At 43.1% G+C, this 22,257-nt stretch overlaps 1 protein-coding gene across 2 annotated transcripts; it reads left to right on the top strand.

The window, feature by feature from the left end:
• The first annotated feature begins 279 nt into the window (after positions 1–279).
• PRMT1 (protein arginine methyltransferase 1) lies at positions 280–21,806 on the top strand. 2 transcript variants are annotated; one of them, XM_077789877.1, is made up of 11 exons: positions 331–381; positions 1,860–1,913; positions 5,000–5,101; positions 7,632–7,787; positions 8,516–8,579; positions 11,291–11,433; positions 13,624–13,711; positions 15,765–15,880; positions 17,915–18,065; positions 19,484–19,605; positions 20,731–21,806. In XM_077789877.1, exons 1-11 carry the CDS (start codon positions 352–354, stop codon positions 20,812–20,814), a joined length of 1,110 nt encoding a protein of 369 aa, XP_077646003.1. In that variant the 5' UTR covers positions 331–351; the 3' UTR covers positions 20,815–21,806. The 2 variants fall into 2 exon arrangements, with proteins under 2 accessions (XP_077646004.1, XP_077646003.1); XM_077789878.1 differs by lacking the exon at positions 1,860–1,913 and having other exon boundaries at positions 280–381.
• Positions 21,807–22,257: the final 451 nt, after the last annotated feature.

Here is a 22,257-nt window from a genome sequence, read left to right as displayed (position 1 = left end):
GATTTTTTGGTGTTTTCAGGAGGAATTTGCATTGATCGCTGCGGCCGCTAGGCGGCGCTGCGCGGGAGGCGTGGCTTGCTGATTGACACCTCCCCCGCCCAATCAGCGCGCAGAACCGCCCCGCCGCGCCGACCCGCGGGCGTGGCCTCGCTTTCACCCATGACTGACAACCCCCCCGCCCAATCAGCGCTGCGGGGCGTGGGCTAAGCCTGATGGGCGTGGGCGCCGCCCAATCATCACGCGGCGAGCGGGAAGCGGCGGCCAATGGGGAGGCGCGCGAGGGGGCCGGCGGCGGCCCCGCCCCCGCTATAAAAGGCCGCGGCGCTGAGGGCCGCCGCTGGCGCTCACAAGATGGCGGAGGCGGCCAATTGCACCATGGAGGTGAGAGCGGCGGCGGCGGCGCGGGAAACGCCGGGCCTGAGGGCAGAGCGGGCCCGGGCGGGCGGGGAGGGCGCTGGGGGGGCTCGGCGATGGCGGGGGGCGGCTCTGAGGGGATTGGGGCGGCTCTGAGGGGCTCTGAGGGGATTGGGGGGGGTTTGAATTGCTCTGAGGGGATGGGGGGAGCTCTGAGGGGCTCTGAGGGGATTTTTGAGGTTCTGAGGGGATTTTTGGGGCTCTGAGGGGATTTTTGGGGCTCTGAGGGGTTTTGAGGGGATTTGTGAGTCTCTGAGGGGCTCTGAGGGATTTCAGTGAGGCCTGGGGTTTTTTATGGAATTTTGGAGGATTTTAATGAAATTTTGGGGGTTTAAATGAAATCTCGGGGTTTTAAATGAAATTCTGGGGGATTTTAGTGAGAATTTGGGGGTTTTAGTGAGATTTTGGGGATATTAGTGAGATTTTGGGGGTTTTAGATAGATTTTGGGGGTTTTAGTGAGATTCTGGGGGTTTTAGTAAGATTTTGGGTTTTTATGAAATTTTGGGGGTTTTAGTGAGATTTTGGGGGTTTCAGTGAGATTTCGGGGATTTTAGTGAGATTTTGAGTTTTTTTATGAAATTCTGGGGGATTTTAGTGAGATTTTGGGGGTTTTAGTGAGATTTTGTTTTTTTTAATGAAATTCTGGGGGGTTTTAGTGAGATTTTGGGGGTTTTAATGAGATTTTGGGGTTTTAGTGAGGATTTGGGGTTTTTAGTAAGGTTTTGGGGTTTTTACTGAGGATTTGGGGGTTTTTATGAAATTTTTGGGGTTTTTATGAAATTTTGGGGGATTTTAATGAGGTTTTGAGTGAGATTTTGGGGTTTTTAGTGACGTTTGGGGGATTTTAATGAGGTTTTGGGGGGCTTAATTAACTTGAGGGGGTTTAATGAGGTTGGGGGTGTTTTGTCGTGACTGGGGGGGGACACAGGAGCAAATTCCCAGGGACCCCAAAATTTTGGGTCTGGGACCCCAAAATTCCCAGGGACCCCAAAATTTTGGGTCTGGGACCCCCCCAGGTTTCCAGGGACCCCCAAAATCTGGGTTGTAACCCCCCCAAATCTCCTCTGACCCCCAAAATTTGGGGTTTCAGTCCTCCCCTTCCTCAAAGTCGCCCCAAATTTTGGTCCTGACCCCCCTAAACCACCAAAATTTGGGGTCTTGAGCCCCTATATCCCCTCTGCCCCCCAAAAATGGGATCGTGACCCCCAAAAATTGGGCTTGTGACCCCCCACCCCATTTTAGGGTCCCCCAGCCCCATTTTAGGCTCTCCAACCCCAATTTAGGGACCTCCCACCCCTTTTTTAGGGACCCCCAACCCATTTTTGGGGTCATTCACCCCATTTTTAGGCTCCCCCCACGCCGATTTTGGGGTGCCCACCCCAATTTTGGGGTGCCCGGCCGGTTTTGGGGTGCCCGGTGACGTCTCTCGTTCCTCTTTCCCCAGAATTTTGTAGCCACCCTGGCTAACGGGATGAGCCTGCGGCCGCCTCGGGAGGAAGTAAATATTCCCCAAAAACCCCCAAAATCCGGGAAAAACCCAAATTCTGCCCCAAAAAACCCCAAAATCCGGGAAAAACCCAAATTCTGCCCCAAAAAAACCCCAAAATCCGGGAAGAACCCAAATTCTGCCCCAAAACCCGGGAAAAACCCAAATTCTGCCCCAAAATCTGGGAAAAACCCAAATTCTGCCCTAAAAAACACCCAAAATCCAGGAAAAATCCAAATTCTGCCCCAAAACCCGGGAAAAACCCAAATTCTGCCCCAAAACACCCCCAAAATCCGGGAAAAACCCAAATTCTGCCCCAAAATCTGGGAAAAACCCAAATTCTGCCCCAAAAAAACCCCGAAATCCGGGAAAAACCCAAATTCTGCCCCAAAAAAAACCCCAAAATCTGGGAAAAATAAACATCCAGTCCCAAAATCCGGGAAAAATCCTGAAATTCTGGGGGGAAAAATCCCCAATCCAGCCCAAAAACCCCCAAAATCCAGGAAAAACCCAAATTCTGCCCCCAAAAACCCCAAAATCCGGGAAAAATCCAAATTCTGCCCCAAAACACCCCCAAAATCCGGGAAGAACCCAAATTCTGCCCCAAAACCCGGGAAAAACCCGAATTCTGCCCCAAAATCTGGGAAAAACCCAAATTCTGCCCCAAAAAACACCCAAAATCCGGGAAAAACCCAAATTCTGCCCCAAAAAAAACCTGAAATCCAGGAAAAACCCAAATTCTGCCCCAAAATCCGGGAAAAATCCAAATTCTGCCCCAAAAAAAACCCGAAATCCGGGGAAAACCCAAATTCTGCCCCCAAAAAACCCCAAAATCCGGGAAAAACCCAAATTCTGCCCCAAAACCCAGAAAAAACCCAAATTCTGCCCCAAAAACCCCCAAAATCCGGGAAAAACCCAAATTCTGCCCCAAAAACCCCCAAAATCCGGGAAAAACCCAAATTCTGCCCCAAAACCCGGGAAAAACCCAAATTCTGCCTCAAAATCCAGGAAAAACCCAAATTCTGCCCCCAAAAACCCCAAAATCCGGGAAAAACCCAAATTCTGCCCCAAAATCTGGGAAAAACCCAAATTCTGCCCCAGAAAACCCCAAAATACGGGAAAAACCCAAATTCTGCCCCAAAACCCGGGAAAAATCCAAATTCTGCCCCAAAAAAAACCCGAAATCCGGGGAAAAGCCAAATTCTGCCCCAAAACACCCCAAAATCCGGGAAAAACCCAAATTCTGCCCCAGAAAACCCCAAAATCCGGGAAAACCCAAATTCTGCCCCAAAAAACCCCAAAATCCAGGAAAAATCCAAATTCTGCCCCAAAACAGCCCAAAATCTGGGAAAAACCCAAATTCTGCCCCAAAATCCGGGGAAAAACCAAAATTCTGGGGGATAAAGTGAAATTCTGGGGAAAAGAAAACCCAAATGCAGCCCCAAAAACCCCAAATCCGGGAAAAATCCCAAAATTCTGCCCCAAAATACCCCAAAATCCGGGAAAAATCCCAAAATTCTGTGGGAGAACCTGAAATTCTGGTGAGAAAAAACGAAATTTGGTGGGAAAACCCAAAATTCTGGGGAAAAGAAATCCCAAATCCAGCCCCAAAAACCCCAAACCCAGGAAAACACAAAATTCTGAGGAAAAAAAAGTGAAAGAATTGGATTTTCCTGGGATTTTACGGGATTTTAGTGGGATTTTGGAGCTTTTAGGGGGATTTTAATGGGAGTTTGATGGATTTTGGTGTTTTTAATGGGATTTTAGTGGGATTTTGGTGTTTTAAATGGAATTTTAATGGGATTTCAGTGGTTTCAATGGGATTTGGGTGGGATTTTGGTGTTTTAATGGGATTTTAATGAAATGTTGGTGTTTTAATGGGATTTTAATGGGATTTTGGTAGTTTTAATGGGATTTTAATGGGATTTTAATGGGATTTTGGTAGTTTTAATGGGATTTTGTTGTTTCTAATGGGATTTGGGTGTGCTTTCAGTGTTTTTAATGGGATTTCAGTGGGATTTGGGTGGGATTTTGGTGTTTTAATGGGATTTGGGTGGGATTTGGGTGTTTTAATGGGATTTGTGTGGGATTCGGGTGTCTTTATTGGGATTTTGGTGGGATTTGTGTGGGATTTTAGCATTTTAATGGGATTTGGGTGGGATTTTGGTGTTTTAAAGGGATTTGTGTGGGATTTGAGTGGGATTTTGGCGTTTTATTGGGATTTTGGTGGGATTCGGGTGTCTTTATTGGGATTTTGGTGGGATTTTGGCGTTTTACTGGGATTTTACTGGGATTTTGGTGGGATTTTGGCGTTTTACCGGGGTTTTGGTGGGGTTTTGGTGGGGTTTTGGTGGGGTTTTGGTGGGGTTTTGGCGTGTTACCGGGGTTTTGGCGGGATTTTGGTGGGGTTTTGGCGTTTTATTGGGATTTTGGTGGGCTTTTGGTGGGCTTTTGGTGGGATTTTGGCGTTTTACCAGGGTTTTACTGGGATTTTGGCGGGGTTTTGGTGGGATTTTACCGGGATTTTGGTGGGGTTTTGGTGGGATTTTGGCAGGGTTTTGGTGGGATTTTACCGGGATTTTGGTGGGATTTTACCGGGATTTTACCGGGGTTTTGGTGGGATTTTGGTGGGGTTTTGGTGGGATTTTGGCGGGGTTTTGGTGGGATTTTACCGGGATTTTACCGGGGTTTTGGCAGGGTTTTGGCGTGTTACCGGGGTTTTACTGGGATTTTGGGATTTTACCGGGGTTTTGGCGGGGTTTTGGTGGGATTTTGGCGGGATTTTACCGGGGTTTTGGCAGGGTTTTGGTGGGATTTTGGCAGGGTTTTGGCAGGGTTTTGGTGGGATTTTACCGGGATTTTGGTGGGATTTTACCGGGGTTTTGGCGGGGTTTTGGTGGGATTTTACCGGGATTTTACCGGGGTTTTGGCGGGGTTTTGGTGGGATTTTGGCAGGGTTTTACCGGGATTTTGGTGGGATTTTGGCAGGGTTTTACCGGGATTTTGGTGGGATTTTGGCGGGGTTTCGGCGTTACCGGGTGCCCGGGTCGGGCTGGCGCGGGGGTCCCGGCCCGTGGCCCAGCTCCTCGTGCCCCCAGGTGTCGTGCCCGCCCCCCGAGGGCAGCGCCAAGCCCTCGGCCGAGGACATGACCTCCAAGGATTATTACTTCGACTCCTACGCCCACTTCGGCATCCACGAGGTAAAAACCCAAATCCGCCCCAAACCCACCCAAAAATCCTCCCAAAAATCCTCCCCGGGGCTTTAACGGGCATTTCTGGGGCGATTTTGGCCGGGTTTGGTGTCCAGGAGGTACCAAAAACGCCCAAAATCCGCCCAAAATAATCAGAAATTAACTCCAAATCCGCCCCAAATCATCTGAAATGAACCTAAAATTGCCTGAAATGAACCCAAAGTTCCAGCAGAATTCGTCCTGAGGGGATCTGGGGGGTTTAAAGGGGATTTTTGGGGGGATTTTGGCTGGGTTTGGATCCTGTGCCAAATTTGGCATCCACGAGGTACCAAAAACATCCAAAATCACGTGAAATCCACCCAAAATCCACCCAAAATCATCTGGAATCCACCCACAATCACCCAAAATCATCTGGAATCCACCCAAAATCACCCAAAATCCACCTAAAATCATCTGAAATCCACCCACAATCACCCCAAATCCACCCAAAATCACCCAAAATCCACCCAAAATCATCTGGAATCCACCTGAAATCCACCCACAATCACCCAAAATCACACAAAATCCACCCAAAATCATCTGAAATCCACCCAAAATCCACCCAAAATCATCTGGAATCCACCCAAAATCTACCCCAAATCATCTGAAATCCACCCATAATCACCCCAAATGCACCCAAAATCACCCCAAATCATCTGAAATCCACCCAAAATCATCTGGAATCCACCCAAAATCCACCCCAAATCATCTGAAATCCACCCAAAATCACCCAAAATCATCTGGAATCCACCCAAAATCCACCCGAAACTCGTCCTGTGGGGTTGGGGGGAGTTTTGGGGGGTTTAAAGGGGATTTTTGGGTTGATTTTGGCTGGGTTTGGATCCTGTGCCAAATTTGGTGTCCAGGAGGTACCAAAAGTGCCCAAAATCCACCCAAAATCACCTGAAATTAACCCAAAATCACCTAAAATTAACCTAAAATCCCCTGAAATTTACCCAAAATCACCTAAAATTAACCCAAAATCCCCCACCTGGGGAACCAGCTGCAATTTTTGGGGCTCCCCAGGTGATTTTTGGGGTTCCCAGCTGATTTTTGGGGTGGGATTTTAGGGACGATTTTAAGTGGAAATCGCCAAATTTTGCTGGAATTTCATCCAAATTTTGCTGGGAATTCTGTTTTTTTTTTAACTCCTGAAATCCCAGCAGAGTTTTTGGTGTTCCCCATGTGATTTTTGGGTTCCCCAGCTGATTTTGGGGTGGGATTTTAGGGATGAAATAATCAAATTTTACTGGAATTCCATCCGATTTCGCTGGGAATTCCGGGTTTTATTTTAACTCCTCAAATCCCAGCAGAGTTTTTGGTGTTCCCCGGGTGATTTTTGTGTTCCCCAGGTGATTTTGGGGTGGGATTTTAGGGATGAAATACTAAAATTTTACTGAAACTTCATCCAATTTCACTGGGAATTCTGGGTTTTTTTAACTCTTCAAACCCCAGCTGATTTTGAGTTCCAAGCTGATTTTGGGGTGGGATTTTAGGGATAAAATAATCAAATTTTGCTGGAATTCCATCCAATTTCACTGGGAATTCCGGGTTTTTTTTAACTCCTCAAATCCCAGCAGAGTTTTTGGTGTTCCCCAGGTGATTTTTGGGTTCCCCGGGTGATTTTTGGGGTGGGATTTTAGGGACGATTTTGAGCAGAAATAATCAAATTTTACTGGAATTCCATCCGATTTCGCTGGGAATTCCGGTTTTTTTTTAACTCCTGAAATCCCAGCAGAGTTTTTGGTGTTCCCCAGGTGATTTTGGGGTTCCCCAGGTGATTTTGGGGTGGGATTTTAGGGATGAAATACTAAAATTTTACTGAAACTTCATCCAATTTCACTGGGAATTCTGGGTTTTTTTTAACTCTTCAAACCCCAGCTGATTTTGAGTTCCAAGCTGATTTTGGGGTGGGATTTTAGGGACAATTTTGAGCAGAAATAATCAAATTTTACTGGAATTCCATCCGATTTCACTGGGAATTCCGGGGTTTTTTTTAACTCCTCAAATCCCAGCAGAGTTTTTGGTGTTCCCCAGGTGATTTTTGGGTTCCCCAGGTGATTTTTGGGTGGGATTTTAGGGATGAAATAATCAAATTTTACTGGAATTCAATCTGATTTCGCTGGGAATTCCGGTTTTTTTTTAACTCCTCAAATCCCAGTAGAGTTTTTGGGGTTCCCAGCTGATTTTTGGGGTGGGATTTTAGGGATGAAATACTAAAATTTTACTGAAACTTCATCCAATTTCACTGGGAATTCTGGGTTTTTTTTAACTCTTCAAACCCCAGCTGATTTTGAGTCCCAAGCTGATTTTGGGGTGGGATTTTAGGGATGAAATAATCAAATTTTACTGGAATTCAATCCGATTTCGCTGGGAATTCCGGGTTTTTTTTTAACTCCTGAAATCCCAGCAGAGTTTTTGGTGTTCCCCAGGTGATTTTTGGGTTCCCCGGGTGATTTTTGGGTCTCCCCAGCTGATTTTGGCCCGTTTCCTCCCCCAGGAGATGCTGAAGGACGAGGTGCGGACGCTGACCTACCGCAACTCCATGTTCCACAACCGGCACCTGTTCAAGGACAAGGTGGTGCTGGACGTGGGCAGCGGCACGGGCATCCTCTGCATGTTCGCTGCCAAGGCTGGTGCCAAGAGAGTTATTGGGGTAAATTATCCTGATTTTGGGTCATTCTGGGTCAGTTTGGGGCAGTTTGGGGCAGTTTGGGGCAGTTTGGGTCAGTTTGGGTCAGTTTGGTGCTGGACGTGGGCAGCGGCACGGGCATCCTCTGCATGTTCGCTGCCAAGGCGGGCGCCAGGAGAGTTATTGGGGTAAATTATCCTGATTTTGGGGCAGTTTGGGTCAGTTTGGGGCAGTTTGGGGCAGTTTGGGGCAGTTTGGGTCAGTTTGGGTCATTCTGGGTCAGTCTGGGTCAGTTTGGGTCAGTTTGGTGCTGGACGTGGGCAGCGGCACGGGCATCCTCTGCATGTTCGCTGCCAAGGCGGGCGCCAGGAGAGTTATTGGGGTAAATTACGGGGATTTTGGGTCATTTTGGGTCAGTTTGGGGCAGTTTGGGTCAGTTTGGGTCATTCTGGGTCAGTTTGGGGCAGTTTGGGGCAGTTTGGGGCAGTTTGGGACAATTTTGGGGTCACAGGGTAGATTTTGGTCTCCTAGGGTGGTTTTGGGGTGGATTTTGGGGTCCCGGGGGGATTTTTGGAGAGGATTTTGGCATCCCAGGAATATCTGGGATGGATTTTGGGGTTTTGGGAGAGATTTTGGGCTGGATTTCGGGGTTTTGGGGTCTGAGGAGGTGTCGGGGATGGATTTTTTGGTTTTTGGGGGGGATTTTGGGGTGGATTTTGGGGATTTTGGGGTCCCTGACGCCCCTCCCCCAGATCGAGTGCTCCAGCATCTCCGACTACGCCGTCAAGATCGTCAAGGCCAACAAACTGGACCACGGTGAGAGCCCCAAAATGCCCCAAAATCACCCCAAAATCACCCGAAAACCAAACAAAAACCACCCCCAGAACCACAGGGAACCCCAAACCTCCAAAATCACCCCAAAACAGCCCAAAAATCACCCCAGAAATGTAAAAAAACCACCCCCAGAACCACGGGGAGCCCAAAATCCACCCAGAGCCCCAAATTCCCTCAAAATCATCCCAAAATCACCCCCAGACCCCCCAAACCCACCCAAAATCCCCTCAAATAATCCCAAAATCTTCAAAACTTCGCCCCTAAATTGTCAAAAATTCCCCTGAGATGCTCAGAAATTTTCCCATAAATCTTCTGAAATTCCCCCAAAAATCCTCCAAAATTGCCCCCAAAATCCTCAGAAATTTCCCCCAAAACCCTCAGAAATTTCCCCAAAAATCCTCAGCAATTTCCCCCAAAAATCCTTGAAATTTCCCCATAAATTCTCAAAAATTCCCCCCAAAATCCTCCAAGATTGCCCCAAAACCCTCAAAAATTTCCCAAAAATCTCTCAAAATTCCCTTAAATCAACCCCCCCGTTCCCTCCCTTAAAAAAAACCCCAAGAAACCCAAATAAACAGAAGAAAACAAAACAAAAAAATAACCAAACCTAAAAATCCTCAAAAAACCCGTAAAAAAACCCAAAAAATGTCAACAAATCCCCAAAATCCTCTAAAAAACTTTTAAAAAATCAGAAAAATCCAAAAAAAAAAAAAACCAAAAAAATCCCCAAAAAAACCCCAAAAAATCCCCAAAATCCTCTAAAAAAATTTTTAAAAAATCAGAAAAATCCCCCCAAAAAAAACCCCAAAAATACCCAAAAAAATCCCCAAAATCCTCTAAAAAAAATTTTTAAAAAATCAGAAAAATCCCAAAAAAAACCCCCGAAAAAAAACCCAAAAAATCCCCAAAATCCTCTAAAAAAATTTTTTAAAAATCAGAAAAATCCCCAAAAAACCCCCCAAAAATCCCCAAAAAATCCACAAAAAATCCCAAAAATCCTCTAAAAAATTCTTGAAAAAATCGGAAAAATCCCAAAAAAAACCCTTAAAAAATCCCCAAAAAAATCCCAAAAAAACCCTCAAAAAATCCCCAAATCCTCTAAAAAATTTTTTTAAAAAATCAGAAAAATCCCCAAAAAAATCCCCAAAAAACCCCCAAAATCCTCTAAAAAAACATTTTAAAAAATCAGAAAAATCCCCAAAAAATCCCAAAAAAATCCCAAAAATCCTCTAAAAAAATTTTTAAAAAATCAGAAAAATCCCAAAAAAACCCCTTAAAAAATCCCCAAAAAAACCCCAAAAAAAACCCCCAAAAAATCCCCAAAATCCTCTAAAAAATTTTTTAAAAAATCAGAAAAATCCAAAAAAAATCCCCAAAAAATCCCCAGAAAAACCCCAAAAAATCCTCTAAAAAAATTTTTAAAAAATCAGAAAAATCCCAAAAAAACTCCCAAAAAACCCCTAAAAATCCCCAAAAAACCCCAAATAATCCCCAAAAAATTCCCAAAATCCTCTAAAAAAACTTTAAAAAAATCAGAAAAATCCCAAAAAAACCCCAAAATATCCCCAAAATCCTCTAAAAAAATTTTTTTCAAAATCAGAAGAATCCCAAAAAAAAATCCCAAACAAACCCCCAAAAAATCCCCAAAATCCTCTAAAAAAACATTTAAAAAATCACAAAAATCCCAAAAAAAACCCCCAAAAAATCCCGAAAAAAAAACCAAAAAATCCCCAAAATCCTCTAAAAAATTTTTAAAAATATCAGAAAAATCCCCAAAAAATCCCCAAAAAAATCCGCAAAATCCTCTAAAAAATTTTTTTCAAAATCAGAAAAATCCCAAAAAAAACCCCAAAAAAATCCCAGAAAAAAACCCAAAAAATCCCCAAAATCCTCTAAAAAAACATTTAAAAAATCAGAAAAATCCCAAAAAAACCCCCCAAAAAATCCCCAAAAAATCCCCAAAATCCTCTAAAAAAACATTTAAAAAATCCGAAAAATCCCAAAAAAACCCCCAAAAAACCCCCAAAAAATCCGCAAAATCCTCTAAAAAAACATTTAAAAAATCAGAAAAATCCCAAAAAAAACCCCAAAAAAATCCCAGAAAAAAACCCAAAAAATCCCCAAAATCCTCTAAAAAAACATTTAAAAAATCAGAAAAATCCCAAAAAAACCCCCCAAAAAATCCCCAAAAAATCCCCAAAATCCTCTAAAAAAACATTTAAAAAATCCGAAAAATCCCCAAAAAATCCCCAAAAAAATCCCCAAAATCCTCTAAAAAAACATTTAAAAAATCTGAAAAATCCCAAAAAAAACCCCAAAAAACCCCCAAAATCCTCTAAAAAAACATTTAAAAAATCAGAAAAATCCCAAAAAAAACCCAAAAAAATCCCAAAAAAAACCCCAAAAAATCCCCAAATTCATCTAAAAAATTTTTTTCAAAATCAGAAAAATCCTCAAAAAAACCCCCAAACAAACCCCCAAAAAACCCCCAAAATCCTCTAAAAAAACATTTAAAAAATCAGAAAAATCCCAAAAAAACCCCCAAAAAAATCCCAAAAAAAACCCCAAACAAACCCCCAAAAAACCCCCAAAATCCTCTAAAAAAGCATTTAAAAAATCCCCCAAATCCCCACCAACCCCCCCGATCCGCGCCCAACGCGGCATTCCGGGCTCTCCGGCCTCTCCCGTTGCAGTGGTTTCCATCATCAAGGGCAAGGTGGAGGAGGTGGAGCTGCCGGTGGCCAAGGTGGACATCATCATCAGCGAGTGGATGGGCTACTGCCTCTTCTACGAGTCCATGCTCAACACCGTCATCTACGCCCGCGACAAGTGGCTGGTGAGCCCCAAAATCCGGGGATTCGCCCCAAAAATCCCCCCGGATTGACCCCAAAAATCCTCCCGGATTCACCCCAAAAATCCTCCCAAATTGACCCCGAAAATCCTCCCAGATTCACCCCAAAAATCCTCCCAAATTGATCCCAAAAATCCTCCCGGATTCACCCCGAAAATCCTCCCAAATTGATCCCAAAAATCCTCCCGGATTCACCCCGAAAATCCTCCCAGATTCACCCCAAAAATCCTCCCAAATTGACCCCAAAAATCCCCCCGGATTGACCCCAAAATCCTGGGGATTCACCCAAAAATCCTCCCAAATTGACCCCAAAAATCCCCCGGGATTGACCCCAAAATCCTGGGGATTCACCCCAAAAATCCTCCCAAATTGACCCCAAAAATCCCCCGGGATTGACCCCAAAATCCTGGGGATTCACCCCAAAAATCCTCCCAAATTGACCCCAAAAATCCTCCCAAATTGACCCCAAAAATCCCGGGATTGACCCCAAAATCCTGGGGATTCACCCCAAAAATCCTGGGATTCACCCCAAAAATCCTGGGATTCACCCCAAAATCCCAGGGATTGACCCCAAAATCCCGGGGATTCACCCCAAAAATCCTGGGATTGACCCCAAAATCCTGGGGATTGACCCCAAAATCCCAGGGATTGACCCCAAAATCCTGGGGATTCACCCCAAAAATCCCAGGGATTGACCCTAAAAATCCTGGGGATTTGCCCCAAAAATCCCCCCGGATTGACCCCAAAAATCCCCCCGGATTGACCCCAAAAATCCCCCCGGATTGACCCCAAAAATCCTGGGGATTGACCCTAAAAATCCTGGGGATTCACCCCAAAAATCCCTCCGGATTGACCCCAAAATCCTGGGATTCACCCCAAAAATCCAGAGGGATTCACCCCAAAAATCCTGGGATTCACCCCAAAAATCCTGGGGATTCGCCCCGAAAATCCCCCGGGATTGACTCCAAAAATCCCGGGATTCGCCCCAAAAATCTAGGGATTGACCCCAAAAATCCAGAGGGATTCACCCCAAAAATCCTGGGGATTCGCCCCGAAAATCCCCCGGGATTGACTCCAAAAATCCCGGGATTCGCCCCAAAAATCTAGGGATTGACCCCAAAAATCCAGAGGGATTCGCCCCAAAATCCTGGGATTCACTCCAAAAATCCTGAGATCTTCCCCATTAAAACCTGGGAATATTCCCATAAAATTTTGGGAATTTTCCCATAAAATTTTGGGAATTTTCCCATTAAATTCAGGGATAATTCCCACTAAAACCTGGAATTTTTCCCATTTAATTTTGGGATTTTTTTCCCATTAAATTTTGGGATTTATTCCCACTAAGAACTTGTGATTAATTTTGGGATTTTTCCCCAGTAAAAAACTGGGAATTTTCCCAATAAAAGCTGGGAATTTTCCCAATAAAACCTGGGATTTTTCCCAATAAAAGCTGGGATTTTTCCAAATGAAAGCTGGGAATTTTCCCAATAAAAGCTGGGATTTTTCCCAATAAAACCCGGGATTTTTCCCAATAAAACCCGGGATTTTTCCAAATGAAAGCTGGGAATTTTCCCAATAAAACCCGGGATTTTTCCCAATAAAACCCGGGATTTTTCCCAATAAAAGCTGGGATAATTCTGATTTATTTTGGGACTTTTCCCCAGTAAAAACCCGGGATTCTTCCCAATAAAACCTGGGATTTTTTCCCAATAAAAGCTGGGATTTTTCCCAATAAAAGCTGGGATAATTCTGATTTATTTTGGGACTTTTCCCCAGTAAAAACCCGGGATTTTTCCCAATAAAAGCTGGAATAATTCTGATTTATTTTGGGATTTTTCCCAATAAAAGCTGGGATAATTCTGATTTATTTTGGGACTTTTCCCCAGTAAAAACCCGGGATTCTTCCCAATAAAAGCTGGAATAATTCTGATTTATTTTGGGATTTTTCCCAATAAAACCTGGTATAACTGTGATTTATTTTGGGACTTTTCCCCAGTAAAAACCCGGGATTTTTCCCTCGGAAATTCGGGATTTCCCCCAATAAAATCCAGACCAAATCCTCCCCAATCCCGTTCTTTTCCCGTCTCAAACCCGGGATGGTTCCCATGGATTTTTCTCTGTTTTCCCCATTCAATTCCATTTTTTTCCTGGAAATTTGGGATTTCGGGGTGCCAGAGCCCGTCGGGGCTGATCTTCCCGGACCGCGCCACGCTCTACGTCACGGCCATCGAGGACCGCCAGTACAAGGACTACAAGATCCACTGTGAGACTCCGCATTGGGGAAATTTGGGGCGATTCGGGGGGATTTATTCGGGAATTTTTCACATTTTGGGGGATTTTTGGGGATTTTTGGGGATTTTTTGGAGGATTTTTTGGGAATTTTTTTCAAATTTTTGCGGATTTTTTGGGAATTTTTTTCAAATTTTTTGGGATATTTTGGGAATTTTTTTCAAATTTTTTGGGGATTTTTTGGAGGATTTTTTGGGAATTTTTTTCAAATTTTTTGGGATTTTTTGGAGGATTTTTTGGGAATTTTTTTCAAATTTTTGGGGATTTTTTGGGAATTTTTTTTCAAATTTTTTGGGATTTTTTGGAGGATTTTTTGGGAATTTTTTTCAAATTTTTTGGGATTTTTTGGAGGATTTTTTGGAGGATTTTTTGGGAATTTTTTTCAAATTTTTTGGGACTTTTTGGGAATTTTTTTCAAATTTTTTGGGATTTTTTGGAGGATTTTTTGGGAATTTTTTTCAAATTTTTTGGGATTTTTTGAGGATTTTTTGGGAATTTTTTTCAAATTTTTGGGGATTTTTTGGGAATTTTTTTTCAAATTTTTTGGGATTTTTTGGAGGATTTTTTGGGAATTTTTTTCAAATTTTTGGGGATTTTTTTGAGGATTTTTTGGGAATTTTTTTCACATTTTTTGGGGATTTTTTGGGAATTTTTTTCAATTTTTTTGGGATTTTTTGGAGGATTTTTTGGGAATTTTTTTCAAATTTTTTGGGATTTTGGAGGATTTTTTGGAGGATTTTTTGGGAATTTTTTTCAAATTTTTTGGGACTTTTTGGGAATTTTTTTCAAATTTTTTGGGATTTTTTGGAGGATTTTTTGGGAATTTTTTTCAAATTTTTTGGGATTTTTTGGGAATTTTTTTCAAATTTTTTGGGATTTTTTGGAGGATTTTTTGGGAATTTTTTTCAAATTTTTTGGGATTTTTTGGGAATTTTTTTCAAATTTTTGGGGATTTTTTGGGAATTTTTTTCAAATTTTTGGGGATTTTTTTGACGATTTTTTGAGATTTTTTTCACATTTTTCCGAATTTTTTTTTTGAGGATTTTTAAGGGGATCTTTTCGTTGTTTTTTTGGGGTTTCTTTTTCAAATTTTCCAGGAGTTTTTTTTAGGATTTTTGGGTTGTTGGTTTTTTTGGGGTGTTTTTTGGGTTTTTTTAAGGGGGTTTTTGGGGGTTTTTAAAGGGGTTTTTGGGGATTTTTTTTTTTTTTCAAATTTTTTTGGGAAATTTTTTGAGGATTTTTTGGGATTTTTTTCAAAATTTTCCACAATTTTTTGAGGATTTTTAGGGGGATTATTTTTTCAAAATTTTCAGGATTTTTTTGAGAATTTCCCATTTTTGGGATTTTTTAGGTAGAAAGTTTCCCATTTTTTGGATTTTTGTTGGGGATTTTCCCATTTCTGGGTTTTTTTTTTTTGGTGGGAATTTTCCCATTTTTTTGGTGGGAGTTTTCCCATTTTTGGTGGGTTTTTTTGCAGGATTTTCCCATATTTTTATATTTTCCGGTGGGAATTTTCCCATTTTTGCTGTTTTTTGTTGGGGATTTTCCCATTTTTGGTGGGTTTTTTTGCGGGATTTTCCCATATTTTTTGTATTTTTTGGTGGGAATTTTCCCATTTTTTTGGTGGGATTTTTCCCATTTTTGGTGGTTTTTTTTGCGGGATTTTCCCATATTTTTGTATTTTCTGGTGGGAATTTTCCCATTTTTGCTGGGTTTTTTTGCAGGATTTTCCCATATTTTTGTATTTTTTGGTGGTTTTTTTGCGGGATTTTCCCATATTTTCGTATTTTTTTTGTGGGAATTTTCCCATTTTTTGGTGGTTTTTTTTGCGGGATTTTCCCATATTTTTGTATTTTCCGGTGGGAATTTTCCCATTTTTTGGTGGGAATTTTCCCATTTTTGCTGTTTTTTGTTGGGGATTTTCCCATTTTTGGTGGTTTTTTTGCGGGATTTTCCCATATTTTCGTATTTTCCGGTGGGAACTTTCCCGTTTTTGGGGAATTTCCCCCAATTTTGCCTTTTTCCAGGGTGGGAGAACGTCTACGGCTTCGACATGTCCTGCATCAAGGACGTGGCCATCAAGGAGCCCCTGGTGGACGTGGTGGACCCCAAGCAGCTGGTGACCAACGCCTGCCTCATCAAGGTGCCCAAAATTGCCCAAAATCGCCCCAAATTAGCCCAAAAATTCCAACCATTAAAAAACTCAAAAAAACCCCAGAAAATACCCCAAAAAATCTGAAAAAACCCAAAAAATATCCCCAAAAACATCTCAAATTTATCCCCAAAATCCTGAACAATTCCTGCCTCATCAAGGTGCCCAAAATTGCCCAAAATCGCCCCAAATTAGCCCAAAAATTCCAACCATTAAAAAAAACCCAAAAAAAACCCCAAAAATACAAAAAAAATCCGAAAAACCCAGAAATATCCCCAAAAAAATCTGAAATTTATCCCCATAATCCCGAGCAATGCCTGCCTCATCAAGGTGCCCAAAATTGCCCAAAATCGCCCCAAATTAGCCCAAAAATTCCAACCATTAAAAAAACCCCCAAAAAACCCCCCAAAATACAAAAAAAATCCGAAAAAACCAAAAAATATCCCCAAAAAACCTCAAAATTATCCCCAAAATCCTGAGCAATTCCTGCCTCATCAAGGTGCCCAAAATTGCCCAAAATCGCCCCAAATTAGCCCAAAAATTCCAACCATTAAAAAACCCCAAAAAAACCCCCCAAAATACAAAAAAAATCCGAAAAAACCAAAAAATATCCCCAAAAAACCTCAAAATTATCCCCAAAATCCTGAGCAATTCCTGCCTCATCAAGGTGCCCAAAATCGCCCAAAATCGCCCCAAATTAGCCCAAAAATTCCAACCATTAAAAAACCCCAAAAAAACCCCCCAAAAATACCAAAAAAAATCCGAAAAAACCCAAAAAATATCCCCAAAAAAATCTCAAATTTATCCCCAAAATCCTGAGCAATTCCTGCCTCATCAAGGTGCCCAAAATTGCCCAAAATCGCCCCAAATTAGCCCAAAAATTCCAACCATTAAAAAACTCAAAAAAACCCCAGAAAATACCCCAAAAAATCTGAAAAAACCCAAAAAATATCCCCAAAAACATCTCAAATTTATCCCCAAAATCCTGAGCAATTCCTGCCTCATCAAGGTGCCCAAAATTGCCCAAAATCGCCCCAAATTAGCCCAAAAATTCCAACCATTAAAAAACCCCAAACAAACCCCCAAAAATACAAAAAAAAAAAATCTGAAAAAACAAAAAAATATCCCCAAAAAAACTCAAAATTATCCCCAAAATCCTGAACAATTCCTGCCTCATCAAGGTGCCCAAAATTGCCCAAAATTAGCCCAAAAATTCCAACAATTTTTAAAAAAACAAAAAATACCCCAAAAAATCTGAAAAAAACCAAAAATATCCCCAAAAAAATCTGAAATTTATCCCCATAATCCCAACCAATTCCTGCCTCATCAAGGTGCCCAAAATTGCCCCAAATTAGCCCAAAAATTCCAACCATTAAAAAAAACCCCAAAAAACACAAAAAAATCTGATAAAAACCAAAAATATCCCCAAAAAATCCCAAAATTCTCCCCAAAATCCTGAGCAGCTCCTGCCTCACCACGGCGAATTCCCAAACAATTCCCAACGTTTTCTCCATTTTCCCCCTTTTTTTCCTTTTTTTCACCATTTTTAACCCCATTTTCCCCATTTTTTCACCGTTTTTCCCCATTTTTTTTCACCGATTTTCCCCATTTTTAATCATTTTTCCCGATTCCGGCGTTTTTCTCCCCAAGAAGTGGACATCTCCACGGTGAAGGTGGAGGAGCTGGGCCTGGGGTCATTTCAGGCCATTTTAATCTCATTTTCTCCATTTTTAGGCCATTTCTAACCCGATTTTCCCCATTTTTTCACCGTTTTTCCCTGTTTTTTCACCGTTTTTAATCATTTTTCCCGATTCTGGCGTTTTTCTCCCCAGGAAGTGGACATCTACACGGTGAAGGTGGAGGAGCTGGGCCTGGGGTCATTTCAGGCCATTTTAATCTCATTTTCTCCATTTTTAGGCCATTTTTTCACCGATTTTCCCCATTTTTTCACCGTTTTTCCCCATTTTTTCACCGTTTTTCCCCATTTTTAATAATTTTTCCCGATTCTGGCGTTTTTCTCCCCAGGAAGTGGACATCTACACGGTGAAGGTGGAGGAGCTGACCTTCACGGCGCCCTTCTGCCTGCAGGTGAAGCGCAACGATTACGTGCACGCGCTGGTGGCGTACTTCAACATCGAGTTCACGCGCTGCCACAAGAGGACCGGCTTCTCCACCAGTAATCCGGGGCAAAAAAACCAAATTTTGGGCAATTTCGGATTTTTGGGAATTTTTTGGGAATTTTTCGGGGTTTTTTTGGGGGTTTTTTGGGGATTTTTTGTTGATTTTTCGGTCCCACTTCAACATCGAGTTCACGCGCTGCCACAAGAGGACCGGCTTCTCCACCAGTAATCTGGGGCAAAAAAAACAAATTTTGGGCAATTTGGGAATTTTGGGAATTTTGGGAATTTTTTGGGAATTTTTCGGGGGTTTTTTGGGGGTTTTTTGGGGATTTTTTGTTGATTTTTCGGTCCCACTTCAACATCGAGTTCACGCGCTGCCACAGGAGGACCGGCTTCTCCACCAGTAATCCGGGGCAAAAAAACCAAATTTTGGGCAATTTCAGATTTTTGGGAATTTTTTGGGAATTTTTCGGGGGTTTTTTGGGTGGTTTTGGGGGTTTTTTGGGGATTTTTTGTTGATTTTTCGGTCCCACTTCAACATCGAGTTCACGCGCTGCCACAAGAGGACCGGCTTCTCCACCAGTAATCCGGGGCAAAAAAAACAAATTTTGGGCAATTTGGGAATTTTGGGGCTGATTTTGGGGTGATTTTGGGGTTCCAGGCCCCGAGTCGCCGTACACGCCCTGGAAGCAGACCGTGTTCTACATGGGTGGAAAAACAGCTGAAAACTGGAGAGAAAAAAAGGGGAAAAAACTACAAAATCAGGGAAAAACCGAGATTTTAAAATGCTGAAAAAACCAGAAGAAAAAGGGGTGAAAAATAGCTGAAAAATCAGGAAAAACCAGCTGAAAAATCAGAAAAAAAAGCTGAAAAATCAGGAAAAAACAGCTGAAAAATCAGAAAAAAACAGCTGAAAAATCAGAAAAAAATAGCTGAAAAATCAGGAAAAAACAGCTGAAAAATCAGGAAAAAATAGCTAAAAAATCAGGAAAAAATAGCTGAAAAATCAGAAAAAAATAGCTGAAAAATCAGAAAAAAACAGCTGAAAAATCAGAAAAAAACAGCTGAAAAATCAGAAAAAAACAGCTGAAAAATCAGAAAAAAAAAGCTGAAAAATCAGGAAAAAACAGCTGAAAAATCAGAAAAAAACAGCTGAAAAATCAGAAAAAAATAGCTGAAAAATCAGTAAAAAACAGCTGAAAAATCAGGAAAAAACAGCTGAAAAATCAGAATAAAACAGCTGAAAAATCAGAAAAAAATAGCTGAAAAATCAGGAAAAAACAGCTGAAAAATCAGGAAAAAACAGCTGAAAAATCAGAAAAAAAAGCTCAAACCTCGGGGTGAAGGGCAGGGCGGGTTCCCCTGATTTGGGCTGATTCTGGGCTGATTTGGGGTGATTTTGGGCTGATTTTGGCTGATTTGGGGTGATTTTGGGCTGATTTTGGCTGATTTTGGGTGTTTTTTGGGGTTGCAGGCCCCGAGTCGCCGTACACGCACTGGAAGCAGACCGTGTTCTACATGGAGGAATACCTGACGGTGAAGAGCGGCGAGGAAATCTTCGGCACCATCACCATGAAACCCAACGCCAAGAACAACGTGAGGCGCCCGCGCCCGCTGCGGGAGGTTTTGGGGGGTTTTGGGGGGTTTTGGGGTTTTTTGGGGGTTTTTTGGGGGATTTTTGGGGGTTTTTTGGGGGATTTTTTCCCACTTAAGTTTTGCGTTATGGCGGGTTTCGGTCAGTAGGGGGCGCTCCCAGTGGGGTTTGGGACCCAAAATTGGGGATTTTGGACCCAAAATTGGGGTTTGACACACAAAATTGGGGGGTTCTGACCCAAAATCGGGGATTTATGACGCTAAATTGGGGTTTGGGACCCAAAATTGGGGATTTTGGACCCAAAATTGGGGTTTGGAGACCCAAAATTGGGGTTGGAGACCCTAAATTGGGGCTTCTGACCCAAAATTGGGGATTTCTGACCCAAAATTGGGGTTTGACACACAAAATTGGAGATTTCTGACCCTAAATTGGGGTTTGAGACCCAAAACTGGGGGATTCTGACCCTAAATTGGGGTTCTGACTCAAAATTGGGGTTTGAGACCCAAAATTGGGGATTTCTGACCCAAAATTGGGGTTTGAGACCCAAAATTGGGGGATTCTGACCCTAAATTGGGGAGTTCTGACCCAAAATTGGGGAGTTCTGACCCAAAATTGGGGGTTCTGACCCTAATTTGGGGTTTGGGGCACCAGAATTGACATTTGAGACACAAATTTGAGGATTTCTGACCCAAAATAGGGGTTTTGAGACCCAAAATCAGAACTTGGGGACCCAAAATTGAGATTTTTTAGGGAGCCGGAATTGGGGATTGATTCCCAAATTTGGTGTTTCAGACCCAAAATTGGGGCTTGGTGACACCTCAGGGATATTTGGGGACAATTTGGGGACAAATGTGGGGATTTCAGGGACATTTTGGGGTAAAAGGGAGGATTTTGAGGGGATTTCGGGGTAAATTTGGGGATTTCGGGGGAGGAGTTTCAATTTTGGGGCATTTTTTGGGTTTTCCCACGGGATTTGGTTGGGGGGGAATTTGGGGTGAGTTTGGGGACATTTGGGCGGAATTTTGGGGTGAATTCGGTGATTTTGGGGGTGCTTTTCAGTCCGGGGGATTCGGGGGATTTTTGTGCATTTCCGGGTGCCCCAAAATCCCAATTTTTTGCCCCAAAAGCGCGACCTGGACTTCACCATCGACCTGGACTTCAAGGGGCAGCTCTGCGAACTCTCCTGCTCCACCGACTACCGCATGCGTTAGGGACCCCAAAATCCCCGGAATTCACCCCAAAACCACCCCGAACTCGCCCCCAGACCCCCCCTCCAAATCCCCCCAAAAATTCCCCCAAAATTCCCCAAAAACCCCCAAAAAATCCCCAAAAAAACCCAAAAAAAAACCCGGAATTAGGGCCGCTGCAGTTCCCGTCCTTCACCACGCGGGGGCACCAAAACCCCAAAATTCGGGTTTTTTGCCCCAATTTGGGACCCGAATTTTTGGGGTTTTTTTTTTCCTTTTTCAGCTCCAAACTTTTGGGGTTTTCCCGATTTTGGGACCCGAATTTTTGGGATTTTTCCCTCAATTTGGGGACCCGATTTTTGGGGGTTTTTCCCTTCATTTTGGGACCCCGAAATTGTCTCCTGACCCCAAATTTGGGGGTTTTTTTCCCCCATTTTGGGACCCCGAATTTTGGGGCTTTTTCCTCATTTTGGGACCCGGATTTTTTGGGATTTGACTCCTGAACTTTGGGGGTTTTTCCCCATTTTGGGACCCCCAAATTTTGGGGTTTTTTCCTTTTAATTTGACCCAAAACTTTTGGGGTTTTCCCGCATTTGAGACCCAAATTTTTCAGGTTTTTTCCCCAAATTTTGGAGTTTTTCCCCATTTTGTTCCCCAATTTTTGTTGTTTTTTTTTTTCCTCATTTTGGGGACACCCAAATTTTGTTGTTTTTTCTTTTTTTGTCCCTAACTTTTGAGGTTTTCCCCCCAAATTTTTTGGGGATCCCCGAATTTCTTTTCCCCCCAAAATTTGGGATCCTCACCTTGACCCCCCCAAAATTCGGGAGTTCCCCAATTCCTCCCCCTCCCCCATCCCAAATTTTGGGGTTTTTGGGGCCGTTGGGGTGGGGGAGGGGAATTTGGGGGGGTTGGGGTCCCCCCCCGATTTTGGGGGGCCGGGGCCGCCCCTCCCCCCTTTGTAAGTTATGTTTTTATATCAAATAAAGGCGAATAAAGGGGGAGGGGCTCCGCCTGGCGATTTTTAGGGTCCCAAAATTCGGGGGGTCCCAAAATTTGGGATGGGGGGGGTCGGTGTCACCTGGGGGGCCCCGAAATTCCAATTTTTTTTTTTTTTTTTGGGGGGGGGGGGGGTTTGAAAAATTTGGAAAAGTCTCCAAAAAATTCGGGGGGGAGGGTCCCAAAATTTGAGAGGGGCCCAAATTTTGGGCGGGGTCCCTAAAATTTGGGGGGGGGGGAGATGCAAAATTTGGGGGGAAATCTCCAAAATTTGTGGGGGGGGGGGGTGTCCAAAATTTGGGAAGGGCTCCAATTTTTTGGGGGGGGGGCGGGGAGGGGTTACCTAAAATTTTTGGGAGATCCTGAAAATTTGGGGAGGGGGAGGGGTCCGAGATTGGGGGAGGGTCGGGAATAGGGGTGGGGGAGGGGCGGGGGTTTTTTGGGGCTGGAAATGGAATTTTTGGGGGGTGG

Source organism: Lonchura striata, chromosome 38, assembly GCF_046129695.1.
Source record: "Lonchura striata isolate bLonStr1 chromosome 38, bLonStr1.mat, whole genome shotgun sequence".
Lineage (NCBI taxonomy): Eukaryota > Metazoa > Chordata > Aves > Passeriformes > Estrildidae > Lonchura > Lonchura striata.
The sequence above is the reverse complement of the archived record's forward strand: the minus strand, read 5'-3'. Positions and strand labels throughout refer to the sequence as shown.

Excerpts from the sequence above, each read along its gene's own strand:
- PRMT1 (XM_077789877.1), top strand. The coding sequence starts at position 352 with ATGGCGGAGGCGGCCAATTGCACCATGGAG. Across the intron at positions 382-1,859 it reads CGGCCAATTGCACCATGGAG|AATTTTGTAGCCACCCTGGC; the intron begins GTGAGAGCGGCG and ends CTCTTTCCCCAG. Across the intron at positions 18,066-19,483 it reads GAGGACCGGCTTCTCCACCA|GCCCCGAGTCGCCGTACACG; the intron begins GTAATCCGGGGC and ends TTGGGGTTGCAG.